Source organism: Sylvia atricapilla, chromosome 8 (genome assembly GCF_009819655.1).
Source record: "Sylvia atricapilla isolate bSylAtr1 chromosome 8, bSylAtr1.pri, whole genome shotgun sequence".
Classification (NCBI taxonomy): Eukaryota; Metazoa; Chordata; class Aves; order Passeriformes; family Sylviidae; genus Sylvia; species Sylvia atricapilla.
Genome location: NC_089147.1, coordinates 20,639,979 through 20,665,800, shown reverse-complemented (window position 1 = coordinate 20,665,800; position 25,822 = coordinate 20,639,979). Strand labels below are relative to the sequence as shown.

Here is a 25,822-nt window from a genome sequence, read left to right as displayed (position 1 = left end):
TTTTTAGTAGGGCTTATAGTTACAAGACATGGGGTAATGGTCTTAAATGAAAACAGAGTAGATTTAAACTAGATATAAGGAAAAAAAATTCTGTATGAGGCTGGTGAAGTACTGTAACAGGCTGTCCAGAATGGTGGCAGATGCCCCATTGCTGGAAACACTCAAGGTCATGTTGGACAGGGCTCTGAGCAATCTGATATAGTTGAAAATGTCCCTGCTCATTGCAGGTGGGTTGGGCTAGATGATCCTTAGAAGTTCCTTCCAACCCAAACCATTCTCTGATTCTCTGACCTCGTTGGGCTCTCTTGGCCATTGTGTCTATGCAAGCAGTGCCCTGCAGAGAACTGTTTGAATCCTGTGTGTGTAGCTAATCCCAGCTATTCTGGTCCCTGTGTCTAGTATTACGAGTGGATGTCGGGGATGTCAGGGAGCAGCACACTGCAGAGGGAGCACAGTACATCTGTAGTCTGCCTGGGGCTTTTGGGGCAGGCTCACAGTGCAGCTGCATAATAACACTAGCTGCATGGAGAAAATAGAAGTGGAGAGCACATTAATTGCAAGCTAGTTTTGTTCAATTCATAGAGTCAGGTGCTATCACCTGTTTTGTACAACTTTGTGCCTGTGACATGTCCTTGCCTGAAACCCATACTAACGGATCCTGAGTACTGAGTGACTCTAAGATTTGCATTTGGAATGCAAAGTGGAAATAAAATTTTTACTGAAATGCTTCCAGCTTTAAGAGTGTCAGACAAAGCTCTGGAGAGACAGGAGGTGTGCTATTTTCAGCCACGTTCCGGTGAGAGATCCATCATGTATGCGGGGGGGCACAGAGGGTGAGATTGACATGACACGTGTGTAGGACAACTCTGGCCCCTTACCAAGGGCAGAATCAAATGTCTAATCATAGGCAGAGCAGCAGCTGAGAGTCCAGAAGAGCAGTGACGGCTGGGCTTGACAGTCTCAACTCTTGTGTGTGTGTGAACTTCAAGGAGAAAGCAAGCAGAGGGCCTTGTGGGGACTGGAGAGTGGTGGTGTGAATTGTGAATATGGGAATAGAAGATTCTGTCTGTTAAGAACTGGAGTCTGTACTGAAACTGTGAAGACAAAATACCTAAAGCACAGAAATCATGGGAGCTGAAGAAGAAATGCTCATCACTCTGTCTGGAGGTGCCCCCTGGGGCTTCCGCCTGCAAGGGGGTTCAGAGCAGAAAAGACCCCTTCAAGTGTCAAAGGTAGGACCCTGAGGTGCGACCTGTGAGAGCAAAGTTGTTCTGCTAAGAGATCCCTACTGAGTTGGGCATCTTTCACAACTGTTAAGGAACACAGGAACTCCTTACTGTGGCAGCAGATCTTAAAAGGAGAACTTGGGTGGTGTGCTCAAGCAGGGTGTGAGGTGGGCTGTGGGTGCTGGAATAGATGCTACTGAGGTAGAGACAAGTGTCAGGTGAAGATCTGCTTCAGTGCAGGTCTGTACAGCTCAGACACTTTGTAGGCTGTACAACTCTCCCGAGTTGTCAGCAGAGCTATAACCGTAGTGACAGTGCAGGGAAAAGGGCTCAAATATGGAAACTTCAATACTCATATAAGACATCCAACTAAAGGAGAAATAAATTGAAGCAGTAACAGCCGTATTTTTAATTAACTGTCCCTAACACTTCTTTACTGTATTCCAGCTTTCAAAACAGATGCACATTTCTCAGTGCCTCTTCTGTTGGTAAAAGTTATTCAACACTGAAGTGAATATTTGTGATGCTCTAAACAGCAAATACTGGTTTAAGAATTAAAGAAAAAAATTGTTTGGATGGGAATTTTAAAAAAAGGAATAAACATGAACTTTGTGTTGCACTACTTTTGGTAAACAGCTGATACCACTGTCTTTTCAGAAAAACTACTGAATAGATTGAAAACTAGGAGAAAAAAATGTCCTCTTTATTAAGCTCATAACAGCTGCATTAGCCTTGACACAATGATATCTTGGGATATCTCACTGGAAGGCACCCAGCAGCAAGAATGAAAAAATGCTCTGTCCAGCTCCTTCTGTTTCCTTAAGCAGACCATGCTTCTGACAGAATTTTGAAATTAAATGTTTTGTGTCACTTGGCTCCCCCCAGGTCATGGAGTGTTTGCCGTAATTTCTTCCAAATGGTTTGGAATCCCATAGCTTGGCCTTGAAGTGAATGTTTCTTATGTTGAGAAAGATAATTTTTCTCCACAAAAACAACTTCTGCACAAACTCATAGAGTTTCAGGTGTTAAAAAGAAAGAACTGGTATCCTTGAAACAGGTGTTCGGCACCAGTGGGTGTTAGGAAGATAGAATTTTCAGGGCCTACATTAATTCTGCATGGTCTAAGATTATTTTGACACTTGTTTTTCCCCTCAGTAGACAAGAAACTGGGACTGAAGTGGGAGGAGATTGTGAGTGTCTATAAAGATTACTCAGGATTGAACAGCAGCAAGAACTAGTCATTACCCAGGCTAAGTTGCACCTTAAGGTGAATGGAATATCGCTCAAGGATTAGTAGCACTTGCAGGAAGGTATTAACTAGAAGGAGCTCTCACCCAGAACTGGGTGCTTTACTTGAAGTCTAGCAATACAAATATATATATATTTACAATACTTGGATATTGCACTAAAAATAATATGGAAAATGTAATTGATACGAATCCATTTGAGGCTGAAATTATACATCATTCTTTAGGCAGGATTTTCGTTTTATAATTATCTTTTTTGTCTATTACTGCCTAGAATTTAATAGCATCCAGTGATCCTACATACTGTCTTAAAGGCAACACCATTTAAATAGTCTAAAGAATGCATTTTTAGGTCCTTACCAGGTGCCCAGGAAGATCATATCTGAATATAACCTGCTTAGAAGACATGTCACCTGCCAGGTGTCATGTGATAGAACATACAGACATGAATAGCTGATAGGTGCCAGGAGATAACTGAGTGGATACTGTTTGTGTCTCAGAGATTCCAGTGCTGTCATTTTAGACAATTTCAACTTGTAGGCTAGAAAAGTCATAGTAGTAACACTAAGGAAAGATGCTTACCTTTGGATGCGGAGTCAAATGAGGAATAAGTGATAAAAAGTTAATTTGGGAAATTAATCAAGTGTAACAAATACATTATATATAAATGATACATATTGGACTTGTAGTGATGCTGGAATTGCTAAGCCAGACTAGGTTAAGAGTCACCTCTTGTCCTGCTTCTTGCTTCCTTTGTGTTTCCTGCAAGTATTTCAGAGGAAGTTGTAAGTTTCACCAGTGCATCTAATTTTTGCATAATGCAATGTGGAGGGAAATCCTTTCCCCTCAGGTAGTTATTGGCATGCCCTGGGAAATACCTAAGAATTGGTAGTCCTAATGGTTTACCTTACAGATAAACAGAAAATTGTTTCTGAACAACTAGTGCCTTACCTGTCTAAGTCTTACGTGAGTTCCTCATGAAGATTTGGTAACACCAAGCAACCAGGAATACCAAAGACTAAATGCTGCACTAAGTGGGATTTCCTGCCTGAGTTGCTCTTGTTGTATTACAACGCCCTTCACAATCCCTCATCTTACATGATCTGTGTACACAGTTCATAGTCTTCTTGTCTTTATGCATTCTAAAGTTTACATCACCATCATCTTTTTATTGTTTCTCTTTATGGAGATTATGATAAATTAATCACTGATTGTTGTTCTTGGCGTCTTTTTTTTGTTTTCCTGAAAATTCTTTGGGTATGCTTTATGGTTCTCCTTCCCTTCCCTTCCCTTCCCTTCCCTTCCCTTCCCTTCCCTTCCCTTCCCTTCCCTTCCCTTCCCTTCCCTTCCCTTCCCTCCCCTTTCCCCTTTGGTGGGCCTCTAATTGGTTTTTCACTCATAAGGTGTTCATAAGGATGGCTTAAATTATTGGCTTTTTTCAAATTGCAGTTAACTCAAAATGTACAGTGAATATGTCCATTTGAAAGTGTTTCCTAGTGCAAAGTATTCAACTGGCTGTAACAAAATAAAGTACATGAACATGTTGGAAGTGGGGTGTGAACCCATTTATCTACAGACTAAAAGGATGCATAGCTGTAGTTTAAACTGTTTCTCCAAGCAAAGGATGAATTCTAAACCTCAGTCCAGCCGACACAAAGGGGTAGAAAAGCAGCTGTATCCTCACATGCTGGATCCAGCTGCCACAGAGCTTCCATGCCGTTCATTCAGTAACTCCCTGTGGGTTATGGGTTCAGGGACACACCTGGAGAAAGACGCTGGAATTACATACTTGTGGACAGTCTCTTGGGTTGTACATAGCTGGGTATGAGCCCACAATGTGCCCTGACAGCCCAGAAGGCCAACAGCATCCTGAGCTGCATCAAAAGAGGAGTGGCCAGCAGGTGGAGGGAGGTGATTCTGCCCCTCTGCCCACTTGGAGCACTGCATAAACCTCTGGAGTCCTCAGTGCAGGAAAGGTGTGGAATTCCTAGGGTCTAGAGGATCTAGATGATCCAAGAGATGGAGCACCTCTCCTGAAAACAGGCTGAGACAGTTGTGATTGTTCAGCCTGGAAAAGAAAAGGCTCTGGGGAGCCCCCATTGTGGCCTTCCAGTACCTGAAGGGAACTTATGAAAAAGAGGGAGAGATGTGTTTTAGATGGATAGACAGTGATAGGATAAGGGGGGATTATCTTAAACTAAAAGAAGAGAGATTTAGATTAGATGTAGTGAGGCACTGGACCAGGTTGCCCAGAGAAGTTGTGGCTTCCCCATTCCTGGAAGTGCTCGAGGCCAGGTTGGATGGGGCTCTGAGCAGCCTGATCTAGTGGAAGGTGGCAGGGGGGTTGGAATAACATGATCTTTAAGATGCCTTCCAACCATTTTATGATTCTATGATAACTAATTCTGTGTTCAAGTAAACTTACGGAGCCAAACCAGCTGTACCTGCCTTGATCAGAACATTGCTTCTTCCAGCAGTGCCCAGTGGATACTGAGGAAAAAAAGCACAAATTTAAGTAACACAAGAAAGATTGAAATTAACAGCAACTGATTATATGGTTCCAGATCTGTAACTGCAAATGCCTATTCCTTTCATTTTAAACTTGCCTACAAGAGCACATACTGACTCTTTTGTTCCACCAAAAAAATAATTTGCAGTGTCCAGGTGCTAAAATTGCCTAATGGGAATCTGAAGGCTACCATGCTGATGTATATTTGAAAGGCTACCATTAATAGTTCATCTCAAAAAAACAGATGCTATGAGAGTAGAGAGTGAGACCAAAAAATAAACACAAGAAAGCTCTTAAGTGTCTGGAGAGCCTTCAGTGACAAAGAATAGATGAATTCTCAATGAGGGTTGTATTAAAGTATCACGCTGTAATGAGTAAGCTGAAAGAAAGGCAGACATTGATATGCTCGGCAGGCAGATAAATGGCACAATCAAGCATCAACAGAGGACATGGATCATTCTGCAGAAATCAGAAAGGATAGGAATACTGAGAACTAGAGAAACAAAGAGGGAAATAAAGGCTAAAGAACCCAAAAAGCAAAGGACAGTCTTCATTTTGTTTTTAGTTATAGCAGTGTCCTTTTAAATGAAAAATGAAATCAGTTGAACTATTCTGGATTCATATTGGCTTATTGGCCAATATTCATATTCAATATTGGCTTATTGTGATTCCTGATGAATCTTTTACCTCTTATGTCATGAAGCAGATAAGCTCTAGTGGGAGTTTACACTATCCCTCAACAAAATAAGGCTGATTTGGTCTAGCTCAGTAGCTGTGGTGCAAATGACAACACAACATAAGAAATCTTTGACCAGAAACAGTCATCAGGGAAGAAAGAGAGCAAGCATAAACACAAGGAACAAAAAGGATCCACAGATGGCAAGATTATTATTTTAGAAAGGCTGAGGGAAAGTACATGGTCCTCAGATGCAGCTGTAACTGATGAAAGGTTTACTCATTCTGAAAAGAGGATAAGAGAGAACGATACTGTCAGTTTCCTGGAAGATTTCTTTGCAGTAAGGATATGTCCATCAAATGCTTTTGAAACAAATCAAAAAGTAAAATAGCTAGTCTGAGGAAAGTTGTAAGCACTAATCCCATTAATCAACCGAAGTAGCAACCTATCATGAAATTATATAATGGAAATAATTTTTATGAAGATGAACAGGACAGTTTTAAGATTATGCAAGTGCACACAAACCTGCCTTCAGGGATCCTGCTACAAAACGAGATTTATTCAATAAGCAGCAAACACAGTTACTTTCTCTATTTCTATAAAAAGCAAGGAAAGCACTTCTACCTCCAGCACATGTACAAGTAATACTAACAAAATAGAGGAAACTGAGTCTTTACAGCTGGTACTGATAATAGAGGCAAAGGACCTGGGCATATTAATGCATCACCAATAATAAGCCAACAAAATTATGAATCTCTGGGAAAAAAAAAAAAAAAAAAGGCAAACATAAACAAATGAGCCTCTGGCAGAATGTCTAAGAGAGCTAGGATGGCATTGATATTACTGTCTAATGCACAAGGGGGAAATCACTGAAAATACCATACTTATAGAATCAGCCCCTTTCAAGGAAAATAAATGTAAGGTAGAGCAGCCATTGGAAAGGAGAGGAGGAGAGAAGGCTTCTTTCACCTAGCAAAATATTGAAAGAGGTAACTGCAATCTACAAATAGATGTTGAGCAAACACAAGCAACACTGTTCAAATATAGGTGACAGCGTTGACAGCATGGAACAACTAGCCAGGGAGGTTCAGCATGACTTTCCAATCTAGAAAAATAATTGAAAATCTTTTGAGTCAGTTTATGAACTGGAGTAAACAATATGGCCTCTGAAAACTACAGAGGATTGGCCCTGGTAGCTCAAGAGACTCAGTTGGCTGTTCTGTACAAATACTCTGCAGCAATGTCAGGGGAATTGTTAGGGGAAGCAGTAACAAGGCTTGTATTGGTTCTAAAACCAAAAATTGTTTTGTGTTTTAAGAGCAGTTCATCACAACCGCCTTTTTAGCTCTTTCCCACATATTCCCACTTTTTCCTGTATGGTTCTCTGCTAATTCACTGTTTCTACCGTCTCCTCTGCAAATTATCCTTGCTGCATGTTTGCCATGTCACTGCTCCCTGTAATACACAGCCTGGGTGCTCTGTGCCATTCTCCTTTGCTCATGTGACACTATTCCTGCTGGAGGTGCCAGCTCTAATCCAGATAGCTTACAGATTTGTGAACACCTTCTCCTCCTCTCCCCTTTTCAGTGGGCAGCCCGTTCTTTATCTGTTTTCACAAAGTTTACTGTCACACCTCAAAAAACACTGCTAGTCTGTAGCAGTCAGTAATGCTGGTTTTGGAGTGCCTCAAGCTGCTTTGGGAGTGCTCCTGCACATATTTTATGGCTCTTGGCACTTAGGCAGGTGCTACACTTGGCTGCTAGTGAGGGAGCACATGCTGTGGCACCAGTGGAACTTTCCGAGGACCTGGAAGAGTCTCTTGATGAGAAGTTGCAGTGAAACCATACATGCTCCATCTATACCTGGTGCATTAAATGTACTTGGGATCATCTCTGACACTTATGCCAGCTGCTACAGAGTGTAATGAAGCCCAGCAATTAACATTTTCTACCCTTCCAAACAAAATGGCCACATGCCCACAGGCAGTGGCTCTGGGGATGGCGTGTTCTAGCTCCCAAACTGCCTGGGAATTGTTCTGGACAGCAATAGCTGATCTGAACCAAAGGAGTGCCAAGGATCATTTCAACAGTTTAATGCTACAGTAGTTGCAGTCCAGAGCTCAGGTTCATTCGATGACATTATTCAGCCTGCTAGTGGCGAGAACTACTGAATGCATCTGTGGAGGCTCAGTCTGGTTTTTGATGCACATTCATACCTACAAGGTGACTACAAAGATGTTGCAAAGCACGGGAAGCTCTCTGTACCTAAGTGCCCTAGATCCTTCAGGTGAATGGGGTACTTCTCTAATCCATACTTGTGGCTGATCCTGTCCTTGCTGCCACAGAACAACGGTGCTTATCCTCCTCAGACTATTGCTGAGAGGCTGCCTTTGGGTTACTGAGTGCTGTCTTTTGGTGCAGTAACCCACTCTTGCAATATTTATGAATGCTGTGTTCAGTATTTTTTTGCAAACAAAAGTGACCCTCATTCTATCAAAATAATAGTAGATATGTCTTCTTCTAATTTGCCCTCTCTCAGCATAAATACTGTGGAAGCATAACATACTTAAGACTGTTGCTGTTCAACAATTAGTAGCAGCTGAAAGGAGCCTTCTGTTTTGAGAAAGGTTTTTTTCAGGGCTTGCAAATGCTCATGGCCCCTTAGAGCACAGTATCAGCATGGAGTGCAAAGGCTGGGAACACATCGTTCTGGAGGACTGAAGCTATGTCTCTGGATAATTCTGCCCTGTGTTCAAGGGTCTTTCCCTTCTTCTCTCTCAGATCAGTGGCTGTACCTGTAAAAAGACATTTTGGTTGCTAGATTGGCTTATGACCTTCAATTCCATTAGGTTTAGATTCTAAATTTTTTTTTATGGCACAGGAGCCAGGCTGAGCCTCCAGAAAAACGGCTTACATGGGACATGTATAAGCATGTTTTTTCTGAATATTTGTTGCTTTTCTCACAGCTCCTAAATGTGGGACCTGGTACAATTATTTTAAAAATATATCTGTTCCTTCTGAATCCTTGCTTCATATAAAAACCACTTTATATCCTCCTGCTTACTCTGTTGAGGGTAAAATGCTTATCAAGTACTTTTAATATCTATTCTAGTATATGTGGCATTATTCTTTGTCATTAATATTACATTTCAGTCACTTTTCAGCTATCTACCATCAAGTAACAAACAGCTGTGGAGATAAAACCTCTTTTTCTCTACCTAGGGCCACCTCCAGCTAGAAACTTGCTCCTCACAATGACACCTGTGCTAAATTTTTTGCTTAGGAAAAGTAAGTGGATTGTTTGAGGTTGTTTTTTTTCTTCACTCTCTTGTATAACCACAACAAAAAAACCCCTCATTTTAAGGCACTTAGTATCAGTAAGAGAAAACCAACAGAAAGAGAAAACCAACAATTCCTGATTGTTTGTGTTTGTTCTATATCAGCTTGTATCCCCTGGTACAAGTCAGAATTAAATCTAGTGCATCTAAGAATTTGTTCTCTCGTTCCAGCACCAGTAGACTCTAGGCAGTAACATATTTTACAGTAGCCTGACATGTACTTAACCAACTGACCAGCACTAGCATCCTCTTCCACTACCAGTTCTTGTTGCTAAACCCCTTGCCCAGAAGCCACCCGAGCCTGTCCTGCCACTTAAGATACATCTTTTCACCCCTCTCCCTTGCTGTGTCCATCCCACAAAGTATGTGTTTTCTCCCCTCTTTCTTTGTGTAAAAACTCCCTAATTAAGCTTCACCTGTGAAGTAAGTCTGCAGAGATACGGGACCTACTTTACTAAGAGGCAAGTCTTCTGGTGTCACCTCTTAAGAAGGAATACAACGTTTCATCAGGAAATTACTGGAATTAACTTCCTGTGTAGTTGTAATGCTTAGTGTAATTATAACAGATATTCTCCTGTAAAATAGCTTCCAATAAAAACATAGCATTGACACGAGGATGTGATATTATTTGGTACTTAATAGATAAGACATAGGGAAAATATCTCACTAGATCACTGTGTTCAGGTGGGCAACTGAGTACGGAAAGACTGCTTGAAAATGTCCTGGTTCCCAGGCTCCTGCCTTTTATGGTTTACAGTCTGAGTGTCTTCTCCGAGGTCACACAAGAAATCATCCAGGTCTTCTGAATCCCACTCCAGCCATCTGCCCACTCCAGCCATCTCCTTGCTCTAGCCACAGGGGTACCCTTCCTTACACAAAAAAAGAGTAAATTCTGACCTTGAATGAAAACCAAACCGGCCCAATAACCAAAATGATACGAATACACATCTTCAGAAAGAAGAGATGGAGGGTGTTTGTTTCTGGTTTTAAATCTAGCAACTGCTCTCTTTGTGGTTCAGCTGAACAGGAAGTTCTAGGAGGAGCAGACCCACATGCTGGTTGGCTCTTGGTTGAGTCATTCAATTTTGGTAATGCTTTATACCACAAAAAGTAATTTCTTACCTCTCCATGAGAACTCTGTGACAGGACAGCATTTCACATAACAGGAAATGAAATCTAAACACTGCCAGGTTGTATGGAGTGTTGGACCCCATGGCATTGTACCTTCTGGGGGAAGGGGATGGCTGTGTGTTGAGAGATGCAGTCAGAGAGTGGAAGGGCATTGGGTGGGAAGATGAATTGTATTCAATATAAAACTCTGACTTGAACTGAGGTTGCTAGGTTTCTGCTGTAAGGATTGTAGGAGATTATGGGAAGACCAATAATAAAATTTATCTTCCTACCTTATAGGCTGAACTCTTCCACTGACAGGAAGTGGGAGGTGGCTTGGGGAGGTAAGGTGAGAGATGAGTGAGGAGTCTACACTGCAAACCACTTCTATTTACCCATAGCATACTTCATTCCAAAGAAGCTGCACTGGCCAGCAGGGAGAGTGGTTGCAAAGTTTCAAGACAGGTTCCCTGGGCTGTACTGAGGCAAGATGTGAAGCCACTGAGTTACTATCAGGATTACTCTATTCTTAGCATCCCAGCATGTGTTCAGCCCCCAGATACCACTGTCTAAATATAGTCCCTACTGAAGGACAGATGCTGCCAAGTTGCATCTGACCCCCTCCTCTCTTGCATTCTGTTCCTGAAAACTAGGCTGAATTCCCCAAGACACGTCAACAGGCAACATGTCCTTTTGTCTGCCTAGGGCTGTACAAGCAAACTCGTACTGTACTTTAAAGCCTGATCTCAACCCTGGCCCTCCTGACCTCACCTAGCACCGACCTTCCTTTTAACACCTTTTCTTGTTCCTTTTCTCCTCAATTGTTCCTTTTTTTTTCTGTCTCAACTACCTCTGTTCTTTCCCTTCTGTCTGATTGAACATGATCAATGGGAGGAAGCAGGCAAAGTAAGGAAAGAAAACGTGTATGTGCATGTACGTAAGTTCTGCAGAGACCTGAACCTTTCTGAAAAGAGACAAGAGCTCTCTTGTTGCTACAGATCTCCTGCTGAGAGGGCAGAGACATGGACACTTTTCTGAGTAAATGTGTTCCAGTTTTTCACACTGATTTATATTTCCAGTAGCATAAATCCATAAGATTCTGAAATTGGGATTTCCTAAACCTGAGTATGCCGTGGGAGAATGCGTCCACTGAGGCATGGAGTGGAAGGTCTAACAGTCAGTTACAAGAGGCTCACAGAATTTGTAGGGCTCCTCACACAGGAGAGGTCAGTCCTCCCCAGTATGTGCTAGAAGGTTGGACAGTGCAATCCCCTAGGGCCAGGTCTGGGCCAACCCTGACCACTTGTCAGAGCTGCTTCTCATTTGCACAGGAAAGCTCTCCAGGTATGTGTTAAAGAAAGCAGAGGTTTTCTCTTTGAAACACCACTTTTCCCAACTTTTCCCACCTCTTCAGAACAGTTTGGGTGACACCTTCCAAGCTTTCTGCAGCTTAAGCAGAAGCTCCCTGTAAGTGACACTTCATGTGGCTCTCTGGGTGCCCAGGAGAGGGCATCTTTGGACATCGGGAGCAAGTGGCTGATCCTGAGGGCAGCCTGACCTTCAGGATGGGGAGGGAACCTGGCTTTTGGACTGGGCAGCCACCCTGGCCTGGGGCCTCAAAGACTGCCATTTAAGATGAGCAGGTTATGGGTTGTCATTAAAGTCTCTACGGCACAGAGCTGGCAGTTATATAAAAACTGGCAGGCTTGTGTTGCTCTCTGTCCAGAGCCTCTGCAGCCTCTAGCACACTGCACCCTGCTGTCGTGGCTGTGGATTAAGTCCTGTCCTGTCCTTCTTTCTATGCACAATCCTCTCCTGTGTTTAACCCCTTTGCCTTTCTCCCTGGCAAATGCAGTGGGGTAGGGGTTTGGTGTAAAAAATTAAGCTGTGGATAGTTTCATTTCCCTCTTATCCCAGAAAGCAAATTCATAAACTTCCAGTGACCGTTTATAGATCTGTGGAAGACTGAGCCAGACACATGCTATTTTCAGATTCTACAGGTGTCTTCCTGCACTGGAAGAAACCTGGTCCTGTTTTCCCAGAAAGGAATGGACCCATGGAAAAGTACTCCCTGGATTGTAGAGCACTGAAGTACCAATAGTTGCTTTAGTGCATGTGCTTTCTGTCAGTCCAGTAAAATTGGAACACAGACCAAACCAGACCCAGCATTCTCACTAACCATGAGAAAAATGCATTGCCTGCTCATGATTATCAGCCCACATGGCCTACTTGAGTCCCACCAGCCTTCTCTGGTGTAAAGGTACCTGAAACAGCATCAGACAGTGTTGGGAGCACAGCCTGACCCTTCCTGCCTGGGAACCCCAAACACTTGCCTTCAAAGACTTGCAGTACTGAGAGACTAGAGAATTGCAGGAAGTTTATTGTTGCTGTTCTGGCTGGTCACCAGCCTACATCCTTGGTTTCAGTGAGCAGGGAGGAATACCATGGGATGTGAGGAATGCTTTGAGCACCTGTTGACAGCCTTTAACCCCCAGTCCCCTCGCTCCACAACTGGACAGATACTCAGCAAGTATGTTCCCATTCCAGTGCTAAGCACCAAGTACTTGGGTATGGAGCAGCAGTTGGCCTTTTGGGGAATACTAGGAAACCCTCCTTTTAACCTCTTTCCAACTTCTTAACTCTTTTCATTAGCTGCTGTGTCAGCACTGGAAAATGTGACTTCTTTACTGCCTCAGTTAACAGTTGCATCAGAAGGAAGTATCAGGAAGCAGCATTTCTACTGTAACAGAGGTTCTTCAGCAGTAGTTCGTTACAGACCTACACATGCTTATTCCGGGCTTGTATTAACAAGGAGGTAGATAAAGGACTAAAATGACAGAGGCTGATGGATGTGGCAGCTGGGATGAGCCAATCCCTATTTTAAGCATGCAGGCAAGATTTGGGGTCAAGTTGGAAAGGCTACAGAGTGATAAAGTACCAGTGAGCACAAAAACAACTTGAAGCATAGACCTCCTCTTTCCATCTTCTTGCCCAACACCTCTCAGTCCTGCTGACAGGCTGACCTGGGAGGAGTATTGCTCCTGTCTGCTCAACACAGGCCAGCAGGGTCAAACCAAAAGCACTGACACATCCCATGGGTGCATGGGGCCTGGGCCCTAAGACCAGCCAATTGTGCCACGGGATTTCCTTAGGACTCCAGCTCTCTCCTTTCCTGCTCCTCTGATGCTCCTGCAAGAATAATGACAGGGCAGCAATCCTCCCACATTCACTTCTCTTTCCTGAAGCTGCCATGGGAGTGTGGGCAAAGTAGCTTTATAATGTTATAGATGAGTCTGGTGGCTCAAGCAGAAAGGCTGTGAGATATGGGCGAAGGTGCCCTGTTGAGTATTACTTCTCTGCAGGGATCTGACACAGTCTGTTCACTGCACCCCCTGTTAAAGAGCTATTCACTGGTTTGTCTTTCACTTAACTGCAAGATCTGAAGAATATTTGAGAAGAATCTACAAATAGAGTGCAATACTACCTTGGTCCTGACTTGCTCTGACCCAGTGATTTTACCTGGCTATTCTTTCATGTGCAAAATGGGTACATAATGGGTGTCAAGCTGTCCTACAAGACTATCCTCACTGCTTGCCTATATCGAGAGGTCTGTGGTTTTTGGCTGAGTGGGCACTTGGTTTGCTTGCTTGGTTGCCCTAGCAGAAAGGCTAGGCATAGTTGGTAAGAAGTTTAACTGGTGGATGATGGAATGCAAAGGAGAGGAAACACTTGGTGCAAGATGGCCATGAGAGGCCATATCTAGGAGCTCGCCTGGAACCAGTGACTCCGATCCCCTTCTCAGATATAGCAATGCATATCTTGCACAACTCCTGTTAAGGCTAAAGATTTATTCCAAGTTTACACTTGTGTAACAGGACACCATATGGCCTGATGCAGACATCCAGAAATACACTGACCAAAGCCATTGGAGCAGGAATGCTTAACAACAGAATATGCCTTGGAACCGCCACCTCTCCCCACTGTCAGCTTCCCTGAGGATGGTACTTGCAGAGGCTCTGCATGAGTCAGGGATCATACCAAGGAAGTACAGTAGGGGCATGCAGAAGGACACATGGTCATGTACAGGCATAGCCTGTTCCTCCTCTGAAACACAGACTCCCTAACCAACTTTGGAGACAGGGAACAAGAGGAGGAGAACATGTAGATATTCTTGAGTCTTTCATCTGCACTAAAGAACTTGAATAGGGTTGGTGATCAGGTCAGACCTATGCTCAGCAGAGTGATTCTTGGAATTAACAGGAATACAGAGACCAAAAGGCACAGCCAGGGCTCATCCAAGATGATTAGTGCTCCACTCTGTCAGCACAGTAGTCTTAGGCCTTATTTTATTCTGTGAGAAATGGCGCAATAGAAGGGCCAGCAAGAGACAAGCAACTGAACTAAATAGCTGCTGTTCTTCCCTTCATCCTTATCCTCTCTTCTGCTTTTTCAGATTCGAAAGAGAAGCAAAGCATGCCGTGGAGGCCTGTGGGAAAACGATGTTCTAGTATCTATCAATGGGAAGTCATGTGCTGGCCTGTCTCATGCTAATGCCATGCAGATCATCGATTCCTCCAATGGCATGCTCAACATCCGTGTGAAAAGGTAACCTGCTCCCAAGTGCCAGTGCTGTGACAGTGCAGGCAGTAGAGTGTTTTCATCCAGTACAGCAGCTGTCCACATCCAGCAGAAACAAGGCAGGCAGGAAACCTTTGGTTTCACCATACTGCAAGGTGTACCAGGAGGACTTACCCATATCCTAACATGGCTAACATGTGGACATCTCAATGCTTTGCCCTGTCTTACAGTGGGCTGTTGTAGTCAAACAGTCTGTATACTGACTTCCCACAAAGATGAGAAGTGTGTGGCTAAGCCCCCTTTTTGTGGGAAGAAGTATCTGTGCCAGTCTCTGGTTCAGGAGAGTACTGGAGATCAGGCTCAAATTTATGGACAAAAAATAGTCCCAGTAATGTTCCTCATCCTCCCTGTGCTAAGTTAACCCAGTGCGTCAGTCCATGCTGGATGCGGCCCAAGCTATAAATGAATAATCCTATAAAGGTGAAGGCAGCAAAGCTGTGTGAAGTCCTAGCTAGTCCATTCTACTGCCTAAACAGAAGCCACCCTCAGAAAATCAGGCTCTGGTGAAGGGGGCTGGGAGATGTGATCTTCTACAGTCCTGAAAAGACAGAGTGAGCACTGTGAGCAGTGGGGAGGGACAGCCACGCTGTTGCTGTCATCTGTAAAGCAGGAACAGAGGTGGGCAGTGCTCAGAGAAGGAAAGCCTGAGCATGTAGGATCTTCCCCTTGGCATCTAAGAAAGTGCCAGTGTCTTCTGATGTGCTCACTCTATACCCTAGCTGTGATTAAGTGAGATGAGTAAGTTCTATACAAGGTGTCCAGAATAGCTCCCGGTCCCTTGCCAAGGCCTTATCTCACACCACTGGAGCCTATCTGCAGCCAACAGGTGCCTGGGCAAATTCTAATCGGTCAAAATCAGCACACTTTCAATTAACAAAGTGACAAAGGCAGGCTTCTTGCAGCCCTCTGGATGGAGCCAACACTGGATGGTTTGGAAATAATGTAATCAGTTGGCTTCATTTGGAGTAGTGGAGAAATCATCCAAGGTTGCTTTCTTGATCACATGTCTATTTCCACTTCATCTTTATCTTCCCAGAGAAAACACCAATCATTCCTGTACAGAAAGGAGAGGTAGCTGGATGACTCTGGAGTATATGTATTACAGAAAAAGAGGAAGGGAAAGACACTGACCTGACAGTACAGAACAAGAGAAACTGTCTTACAAGCAGTTATACTTCTCAGTTACCTGGTCAAGTGTTTAAAGAAGAGGAAGGACTGTTCTGTTTTGCTTGTGGAATGTTGAGGTTGCTCCCCAGTGAGATTACATAATGGCAAAGAGTATTAAAAAAATGAACTGCCACAGAAATTCTCCCACCCTTAGCTTCCATAAAAGTTTGCATTTGACATACATATAAATTTTTCAGAGTTTAGAATTGGGATCCAAGTCATGAGTTCCACAGCTTTACAGAGGCAATGCTGCCTGCCTGGCTTCATGGTGTGCATGTTCAGAAGGCAAATACTTAGGACTCCTTTATAGTTCTTATAAGCTATGGTGAGTCTGACAAGAGTAGGAACAAGTTCCCAGCTCCATCTGTGTGGGCTGGAGTTAAACCGCCATTTAAATCCAGACTCACTCTTGAGGAGAGGGAAGACAGAATGGGCTCTTTTCCTGTCAGCACAGCCAATTCTCCTTCCCTCCGGAAGCCAGCAGTAGGGTTGACTGCCCCAGTCTGACCAGCACCTCCTCTGGTCACCCTTCCAGATGTCTTAGAGGCTTGAAATTTCTATGTCTAAGCCAAAGGCAAACACCACCATGGATTAGTCTGGCCAGCATGACTGCATATGATCGTCAAAACCCAGTTAGTTAGCTTGTGAAGCAGTCCAACAGTGAGCAGGCTAAATATTAGAGTGGTCTCCTACCACCAGATACCATAGTCCTATCCCCAAAAATCACTTGGGCCTTTATTTGCTATTTAATCCCATGTAGAGGTCAAAGCAAACAAATAGCACTGACTTCTTGCGAGCCCAGTCTGAACTAAAGCAGTTTGGGGGTGTCAGGATCTGCAAATTTGACCCAGTCTTAGCTGCAGGAGCAGCTGGAGTGCAGTGTGATAGCTGAGCACCAGCCTTTCTCTGTTGACAAGCCACAGGCTGAAGGGTAGGTCTCTCTGTCCTGGGGAATGCTTGCTATGCAGGAATTCATCTCTCCAGGAGAAATGCCTGGGGAGCTGATTAAGCTTGGTCGATTTTTTTAATGGTTTTCAGGCATTCTGATTTCTGAGTGTTCAACACCTGGTTTCCATAGAGCCGCGAAGCAGAGAATCAGAATGAGAGCATGTAGCTGATGTCGGGGACAGGTCTGTCCTTGGTGTCTACACTTCAGTTGTCTGTACCACCTGAAAAACATCTGTAACACTGTCCCAATCCGTAGCCCTCTTTCACGCCAGGGTTTCCTTCCAGTTTAGCTACACAAACCAGACCTCACTCACCACTTTTCCTTCTCCCCACAGGATAGTTGGTGGGGACCAGACTGGCCCGTGGCTCCAGCGTTCCCCTTCTCCAGGGCAGCGAGCGCTCTCTTCACCCTCCCTGCTCAGCCCCGGGGCACAGTTACTCACCTCTGAACCAGCAGGAGGAGCTCCAGCCACCACACAGCCCTCCCAGCCGTGGAGGTCACCGAGGCACCTGGAGAGCCTCACGTCGCCCCCGGACAGCGAGGCCTACTACGGTGAGACAGACAGCGATGCTGACAACGTGGCGCAGGAGAAGCACCGCCGGGCTCGCAAGAAGAGCCCACGCTCCCCGCCCGACAGCACCAGCGGCAGGGCGGATGCCCCTCAGGACGAGGTGTCCCTGTCTGAGCAGAGCGGCTACGAGAGCACGCCGGAGGCTGCTGCGCAGGGGGGAGCGGAGCTGGCCAGCGCCAGCGGGGTGGCCAAGAGGGAGATTGTCTGTCTGCCTGGCAGTCGCACAGACACTCCGTTCTCAGACAGCGAGGGACAGCTGCGGCCGCCGTCAACAGAGGGACGGGAGCCTTCTCCAGAGGCAATGCTCCTGCCCCATGCCACCAAGGCTATCCGAGCGGAACGCCATCTCATCCCCATGGTGGGGCCGGTGGAACATCCCATTGATGAAGACCTAACCACCACATATACAGAGAAAGCCAAGCAGGCCAGTAAGTCCCCTAAATTGCCATTCACCCATGGCTTTTCCTTGTGCTGGATTCTCCTTCCAGAAGCCTGATTCCTGCAAATGTCAGGTGGGTTAGCTCCTCTAGTTTACAAAGGAGCAGCAGTCAAATCAGACTTGTGGAGACCAGGGCTTTCTGCTGCAGCTTTGGCACCGGGGTGTACCTCATCTAAGAAACAGATAAGAGAAAGAAGGGTCTGGGCTCTGGGAGTCACTCACAGAGGCTGCAGTCATTCAACCACCTGTGCTCTAGTACCTCTATATGCTTGAAAAAGGATGGATATCATCGGTTTCTTCAACACTTTGGGCTAAGAACAGTCAGGTGACATGATGGTGTCAGGAAAGAACTTGGAGGTTAAATTTCCCTGGCTTTCCAGAAATATTGTGGCAGCTCAGTTTGTTCCTTAGCTACCTGTGTGTCAAGCACAGAACACTCACTTCAAGAGGCTCACAAGGAGCCCTCTGTTCAGTTCAGCTGTCCATGGGCACAGAGGCATGCAGTATCACACAGCTAAGGATGATGAGAGATAATTTGCAGACAGCATAGCCACAAAAGAGTCTTGTCAGTAACTGATTCATTTCTCTCACCCTGTCCAGCTCAGGGAGGGACTCTTCTACATCAACTTTCTCTGCAGGCACTCACTCCAGCAAGGATGCCCATGTCTGGCAGCAGCTGGTGAGTTCAGGTAGAATTTATAACTTTTTAGGTGTAGGCAGTGGAGGGTTGCCAGCAAGGAAAATGGTAAATCTGCTCTTAAAACAGTTCCTTGTAGTGCCATCCCTGATAGTCAAGACCTTTCTATGTGGAATAAAATACTGAAAAATAAAGCGTAGTATATGGGTGGTGGACTTGAAGTGACCTTAATTGTGAAATCTTTCCTGGATTCTGCTACACATGGAGTATTTCAAGCCCAAACATGAGGGCAGAACAAAGTATTATCTGATTTCACAGTTGTGATCTATCTAGTAATATTAAAAACAAGGTAATCATAAATTTATTTTCATATATGTACTCATATATATACTTTCATATATTTTCATATATGTACTCAGTGTGTAGTATAAGTGACTACTTTACATTTCTCTGAGCCTGGAAATAAAGCAAGTTTTAAAAAGTGACTTGAAAAAAAGTGACAATTAAAAACAGAGACACAGAAAAGTTACTAGACTGAATCAGAAGGAAAACATGTGGATTCTAACTTCTGATCCTCTGCTTCGAATGCTAGACATTTTACCCAGGACAGATAATACTGGAAGCCAATTATTAAACCTCTCTTTTCTCTTTTCCTTGGGATAATTCTTTTATCTGTTTTGCCTAAGGAGTTCTATAGAGGGAACTTTCAAGCCTAGGTGCTTCCTTCAGGGCACTGTCCTACTCCTCTTTCCAGTGTTAAGAGGGTCCTTTGTGTTTTGCTCTGCTGGGCAGTGCACCTGACCTGATGCCTTGTTCTACCCCTTCCTAGTCTTTAGCTCTCATTTTCCTTAGAACAGGAAAGAAATCAGCTACTTCAGCCTCCCTAAAGATGGAGCTATTTTTTCCCCCTTTGAATAATGTACAAGCATGAGGTGAATGTTGAGAAAGGCATGTTCAGCTGCTCCCTGCCACATGATAGTCCTAGCAGTAGAAGAGCAATTGCTTTACATCAAGATTTATTTCCATGGACGGCATCAGTACAGAGAGATCTCAGAAAAGCTAGGTATTTAATTCAGAGCATTTTTGCTGGCAAGATAATATCCCATGGCAGGAGATGATGCAACAGTATAGCCAGCTGGAGTTAGGGTTCCCAGAAGCACCGCAGACTCTCCTTAGAGAGCCAACAGCCCCTGCAGGGAGGTTTGGGCCTCTCTCATTCCAGTGTTCGTGCTCTATTTGCACACTGGTGTTGGCTCATTTTTTTCAACCTGTGGGATAAGCATGTACGTCATCTTAGTTCTCCACAGGACACACAACTTAGATGTGCTTGCTTTAAAACCCACTCAGAGCTTTAGTGATGCAGACTACTGGGCACTGTGGGGAGCCATACATCCCTCAAATGCAGGAGAATTTGCCCTACAAGTAAAAAACTTCAGTCTGCATCACTACCCACTGGCTTCTATGCACCCTGGTGTTTGCTTAGTGGGGTAAGAGAGCAGCTAGCAAACAGGGACTCTGCTATGTTTTAAATGAACTATCGAACAGTCAAGTTTGTGAACAGCCGGTAGTTTGTAGAAACAAAAGTATGAATTTATTTCCTTCCCACTAAAACTGTAAATTGCTCTTTTTAGAGAGGTGATTAATCCTTGGGGAAACTGGGGATCTTTAGGCCCTCGGTTTGTCATCACTGTAAAGGGCCAAGTCAAGTCCCTTCCTGAGATGATTTATGTGCAACTAGCACAGTGCAAAAGAAAAGGAGGAGATAGAAAGACAGGAAATATAAATTTAAAAAATCCAAATCAGTTTCAGGAGGTTAGCAGAAAGTGGGAGCTTGTGGCAGGGAGAATCAGACTGTAGTTGTCACAAGCAATTGCAAGTGAGATTTTTTGGTTCCCTGTAGGTTCTGCAGTGTCCTTCTCTTCTCACCCCACCTTCTGAGGTTTGGGATCCATGTGTAGCCAGGGTTGCTTCTTCTCAGCCTCCTGTGCTTTCTGAGGTGCACTGTGTTTTCACCCCCATCCTAAATCATCTCACAGGACAAAAGGCACAGCCTTTCTCACAAACTGGAAACAGGATAGACATACCAGGACATCAGTCTATTCCTAACTTGCTATCACACTGTGTCAGTGCAAGAAGTGCTTCAAAATATCTTAAACTTATCTGCTGCACTATTTTTAGTTCCTAGGATTCAAGAGCCTCTCCATGTATGGTAGAGGAAGGGAGGGAAAACTGGGTGGGGAAATTTCCTCCTCTGCTTTATATGGGCCTGGCTGCCTGTGCAGAGTCATCAAAGTTACTACATTCCATATCAGAAAAGGAAATCCTTCTTGTTTAAAACGGATGTACAGCAGCATCACTTGAAAAGATAGGATACTTATAAATAAGTGGCCTATTCATTGGTAGGTCATAGAGATTACCTCTTCTAAGAGTCACTGCAGTCACATTTCTCTACAGAGAGGGTGAGTGCAGCAAGCCATTCTCAGCCCGTTACAACTGGTGTAGGCCACAGGAGCTGTGAACAAGATGAAGTATCTGAATGGCTGTTTGAAATTATTGCACCACATTTTCTATTTGGCTTTCAGCTTTGACAGTTGTAACTCTAAGGATCACAGTTACGTGACTGTTAGACTAACTTACTGTTTTTGTCATTCACTGCAGTCTAGGAGACCAGTAGGTTTAGGATAGTAGCCTACGACTGCTACATCCTACGTGCCTTAGAGTAAAATAGAAAAGCATTCTGCTTAGATCAGAAGATTAAAATTAATTGCCTGAACTACTGATCTTACAGAAGTCTGTTCCTAGCAGTGTGAAGCCATGCTGAATCACCCTTGGCCCTTGCCACTCGATGAGCAGCCAGCCATTCGGAAAACAAGGACAACAGCTTCCATGGTTGAATCACAGATGGAGAGACTGATCTCATTTCAGCACGCATGAAACTGGAAATCAGTTCCACTTGGGAAATCAGTTTCCATACACTGCAGTAGCAGTCTAGTTGTATGTGTTTGTTTAAGAAACCCCACTTAATAACTGTCATCCTTGAAGTCTGTGCCACTTGAAAAGCATTTATTAAAGACTACAGTGAGATAAACACCAGGCATCTAGAGCCCTCTTTCTCCCCCTTTAGGCCTGAGTATGATATTTGATCTTATTCCTTCAGTTGATGTCCTTCTATGGAAAGCAGAGGTGATATTTTCAGGCCGATATATTAACAGGGCAGAAGCCAGACTCTAAACCACTGCTGTCTGTCTTGGCTAGCATGGATGAATTTTTCCTTCTTTCTTGAGTCATCTCATAATTGTCACAAGTAAGTTGCCATCTTGCTCAGGTATTCTTACTGGAGACCTCCAGCGTCATTCCCTCCGTCATCACTCTTGTCCAGCATTTCAGTGAGGATGTTGTGGAAGTAAGGCTGATAGAGCTCTGCTCCGCTCCACCTTTGTACCTCACTGCAATCCTGCTGCCCTAGAGCCTGACAGAGACACAAATGTAGCTGAACATGTGTTAGCTCAAGATAAATCTAGCTGCAGATAATATTCTCTGGGAGGGGAAAGATCTTAAGCATTTGAATATGTATGGAGGAAAACTCTGTGATCTCTGAAATGAAAAGGCATATACTCTCATTTGTCCTAATACTTCTGCTACATGAGATATCATTTGAAGCATCTTTTTTAAATTATCAGTTTGTCAGATATTACTTCTATATTATTACTGTCAGCACCAGAACTCTGACTCTGGGTCACAGTTCCTCAGACATGATCAGAGGTCATTCATCATCCTGCAGTTGGTGAAGCAGCATCAGAGTTCGCTTCCAAGCTGACACTTCCACGGTCCTTTCGGAGTCCCAGTGAGTGATTTTTCAGACTATGTTGTCCCATACGTTAGAGTTAACATAGCCTGGCCTTGCACATGCACTTCTACTCTGACGTAGGATGTGTAAGGCTGATGGGAACGACAGCATTAAACCAAAATTTTGCCAATAGTTCAGATGGCAAAGGTCATCAGAGCAATAATCATACTGAAACAGCTATACATATAACCCCACAGCCTGTCTTAACCAAGCTGGTAGTTTTAGATTCCAGGATTTTGAAATCTGAGTTGAAAGAAATTGTAATGCAAACAGACAACAGGAATCCCTTTCCCCATCCAGTTGTTTCTGTCAATTCTGAAAGTGATATAGGACAAGGTTGCTGACAAAGTAGGGACAAGTCTGCTCAGGGACAACATTGAAATTGTTTTGAGACAAAGTGATAGTGATGGATGAGGGAGAGGCATAAAAGGGTGAGGCACAAAAGGACTTTGACAAGGAGTGATTAAACAACAGCCACTACTCAAGAGAAATGAGAGAAAATTATAGCTAGGAAGGAGAAAGCTGACAACCTGACAAATACTTGTTCAGTTTGACTTAAACCTATAATAGGAAGGGACATCAGTTTGTTGGGAAATGTGTAAAGCTTTACTGTCATCAGTCTCTACCACTTACATTAACTCAGAATCTCTTTGCAGAAAGAAACAGGAGCAGAAATGGGGGTGAACAGATTCAGCAAATCTTGATACACTGACTCTACTAAAAGGACAAGGCCTAATCAGCTTCTCTGTAGAGGTCAAATGTAAGGAATTAATGAAACTTGTATCAGAATGGTCCTCAGTCCTTGCCAAGTACCTTGGAATAATGAGAAGGGTGTCAGGGAAAAAGACCAAGAATATACCCTCTGATGATAAGGAAAAAAAATAATTTAGATTCAATTAGGTGCATACGGGAATTCTTTTGTGCATATTTGCAGAAAACAAAATGAACAGTAAAATCAACATGGACTAATAAAAAGCAAAAAGAGGCTTTGACCTGTTCAGTAAGATAAGACTTCATGGCTGAAGGACTAATGTGAACACAGTATATATTGGCTTCTATAAGATACCTGATAGAGTTCCACATGACTTTTCCAATAATAAGAGATAGGCAGAGATAGGACTAATGTAAGGTGACTGCACAATTGGCTAAGAATAGAACAGAAAACATGACTATTAATGGTTCATGATGTCAGATGAGCTAACTGGCTAAGTTGGTAGTAGTGTTTCACTGGGCTTCTGAATCTAACAGGACTACCTCTATATTTTCACCCACAGAGCTTTAAACACTAATGTCAATCAAAGGTCCTCTCCACCTCAATGTTATATGACTGGCAAGGAGACAGATGATAAAAAATCCCAACCCTCTTCTCTTCTGTCAGTGGACCTCATCCTCTGGCTGCATCTAGACGGAACAAGCAGCATGTGCTGTGGACCACACCACAGCCCCAAAACTGCTATTATTCAGATCTGGAACCTAGCTGAGACACCTTGCAGCTTTTCTCTGGTTTTTCTTCCCAGAGAAACCCAGGTGTGTGGGGGACACAGGGGAGGGAGGGGGATTACCTGGACTGAGTAGCTCAAAAGTGTTCCCAGGTACACCACTATTGTCTTCCTATCTGCTTTTTCAGATGCTAATTCCTGTTAGTGAAGCTGTGTAAATATGGCTTGTTTCTCTGGTGTGTTGTACCTAGCAAGCAGTAACAGGAAAGAGCAATAACACCATTTTTAATGGATGTCCTGGGGATTCAGTGGTGATTGCTGTGTATTAATTGGCAGATGACATAACACATGGAAGGTATACAATTGTCTTGTGAAAGGCTAGAATTTCTAATGTAGCAGGAGCTTGAATAGTTGCAGAAAAGGACTAAAAATCCACTGGTTAATGAGACTATATATGGCAAGTGCTAGAGGATTAATTAAGTCCATGTAGTGAGAGGGTGAGCATATACTTGTCTGTATTACTGGAGTAGATCTTGGATAGACTGAAAGACAATGATGTGATCAATCAGTGGTATCCTGCTGTCAGACATCAAGCAATTTTGTAAGCAGCAGAATTAGCAGATACTGGCATCCTTTTAATTTACATTTTGTTTTGATATCTCATTCTCTCATGTCTGGTAAATGTGAATCTGTCTGATGTCTGTCTCTCACATTCAAAATGAGAAAGCATGTGTGTCTGTGTGTGTGTGTATGTTCTTCAGTTTTTGATAACTAATTAAGACAGCACTCAGGCTTCTTGCTTCCTGTAGTGAGGTCTGTCCTTTGCTGAGCCTCCTATTTCCATGTAAACTTGTAGGAGTATTGTATCTTTGTGATTTCAGACTGTTAAAATTAGCAAATGGACTCAAAAGCTGTTAGCATGGAATGGGTGAGATCAAAAGATATGCAGCGTTGACCACATAAACCTTTCATAGGAAATTGGGCTAAAACTGCAAAAAGACACATTCGCTAGTGCATTCAACAGGTGCTGTCCTGGCAAAAGAAAGTTCTCCTTTGGGAGAAGACTATGTAGGGAATATTCAGGGCCCAGGTGTGAGCTGTCAGCACCAAAGAACCGGCCATGTGTGCTACCTTTTGCACGGAGAACACTTTTCCATCCAGCTCAAGAAGAAAGGCAAATTGTCACCCAGCTGAGATATTTTTTTGAATGAACAAGCTATTCAAGTCTCCAGCAGGATACCATGAGACTAAGATATTGCAGCCATGCCCAATGATGTCCGTGCACCCTCTCTGCCTAACAGAGCTCTCCAGTAGAAGTATGGCTAAGAATGGTCAAAAATCTACAAAATGACTGGGCATGTTTTTTCCCCTGGGCTGTTAACTCACCTTCAGAAAAGCCTGTTTCTTTCTGTTTTTCCAAAACCAGGAGATTGCAGTGGGGCAGTGTCTTACTGGCACCCTTAAAACCACTAGCCATTTAAGAAGAAACACTGGTTTGACAAGTTTTTTAACTATTTAACCTCAGACACATGCTAAAGTGTTACAGATTTGAGTAGGACTGTAGCATTTGTCTGTACCATCCTAAATTGGAGCTGAAGCCATATCTTTGTTTTATATTATGCCCAGGTTACATGATGGAAGTGTGCAAATATCCAAGAATACCAAATATTTTCTATCCCAAGAGTTTTACCTTTACTTTGAAGTAAAAAAAAAAAATATACACTCTTCTGCTTAACTGTTTGCAATTTAAATACTGATCAAAGCTTTAAAGGTTGAAACTTTCAACAGGGAAATACTTAGAAGGTCAGTATAACCCGTCCAAATCTTATTTTGAAAGGACTTCAGGTATGTCAAGTATTAGATGTCTGTAGCCTCTAATGACTTACTGAGATATTTGCAACATTAGCCATGGAAAAATGACTTTGTCTAACATAAATAGCTGGAAGAACAAAATTCGAGGTGACCCCATCTGAAAAAAGCAGTTGACAAGTAGCATTTCGTCACAGAGGAACAGGCTCTTTATCTATGGA

At 43.6% G+C, this 25,822-nt stretch overlaps 1 protein-coding gene across 1 annotated transcript; it reads left to right on the top strand.

The window, feature by feature from the left end:
- Positions 1–919: 919 nt before the first annotated feature.
- Positions 920–17,926, top strand: SYNPO2L (synaptopodin 2 like). The gene is made up of 3 exons (XM_066324454.1): positions 920–1,232; positions 14,559–14,710; positions 17,194–17,926. Exons 1-3 carry the CDS (start codon positions 1,128–1,130, stop codon positions 17,924–17,926), a joined length of 990 nt encoding a protein of 329 aa, XP_066180551.1. The 5' UTR covers positions 920–1,127.
- Positions 17,927–25,822: the final 7,896 nt, after the last annotated feature.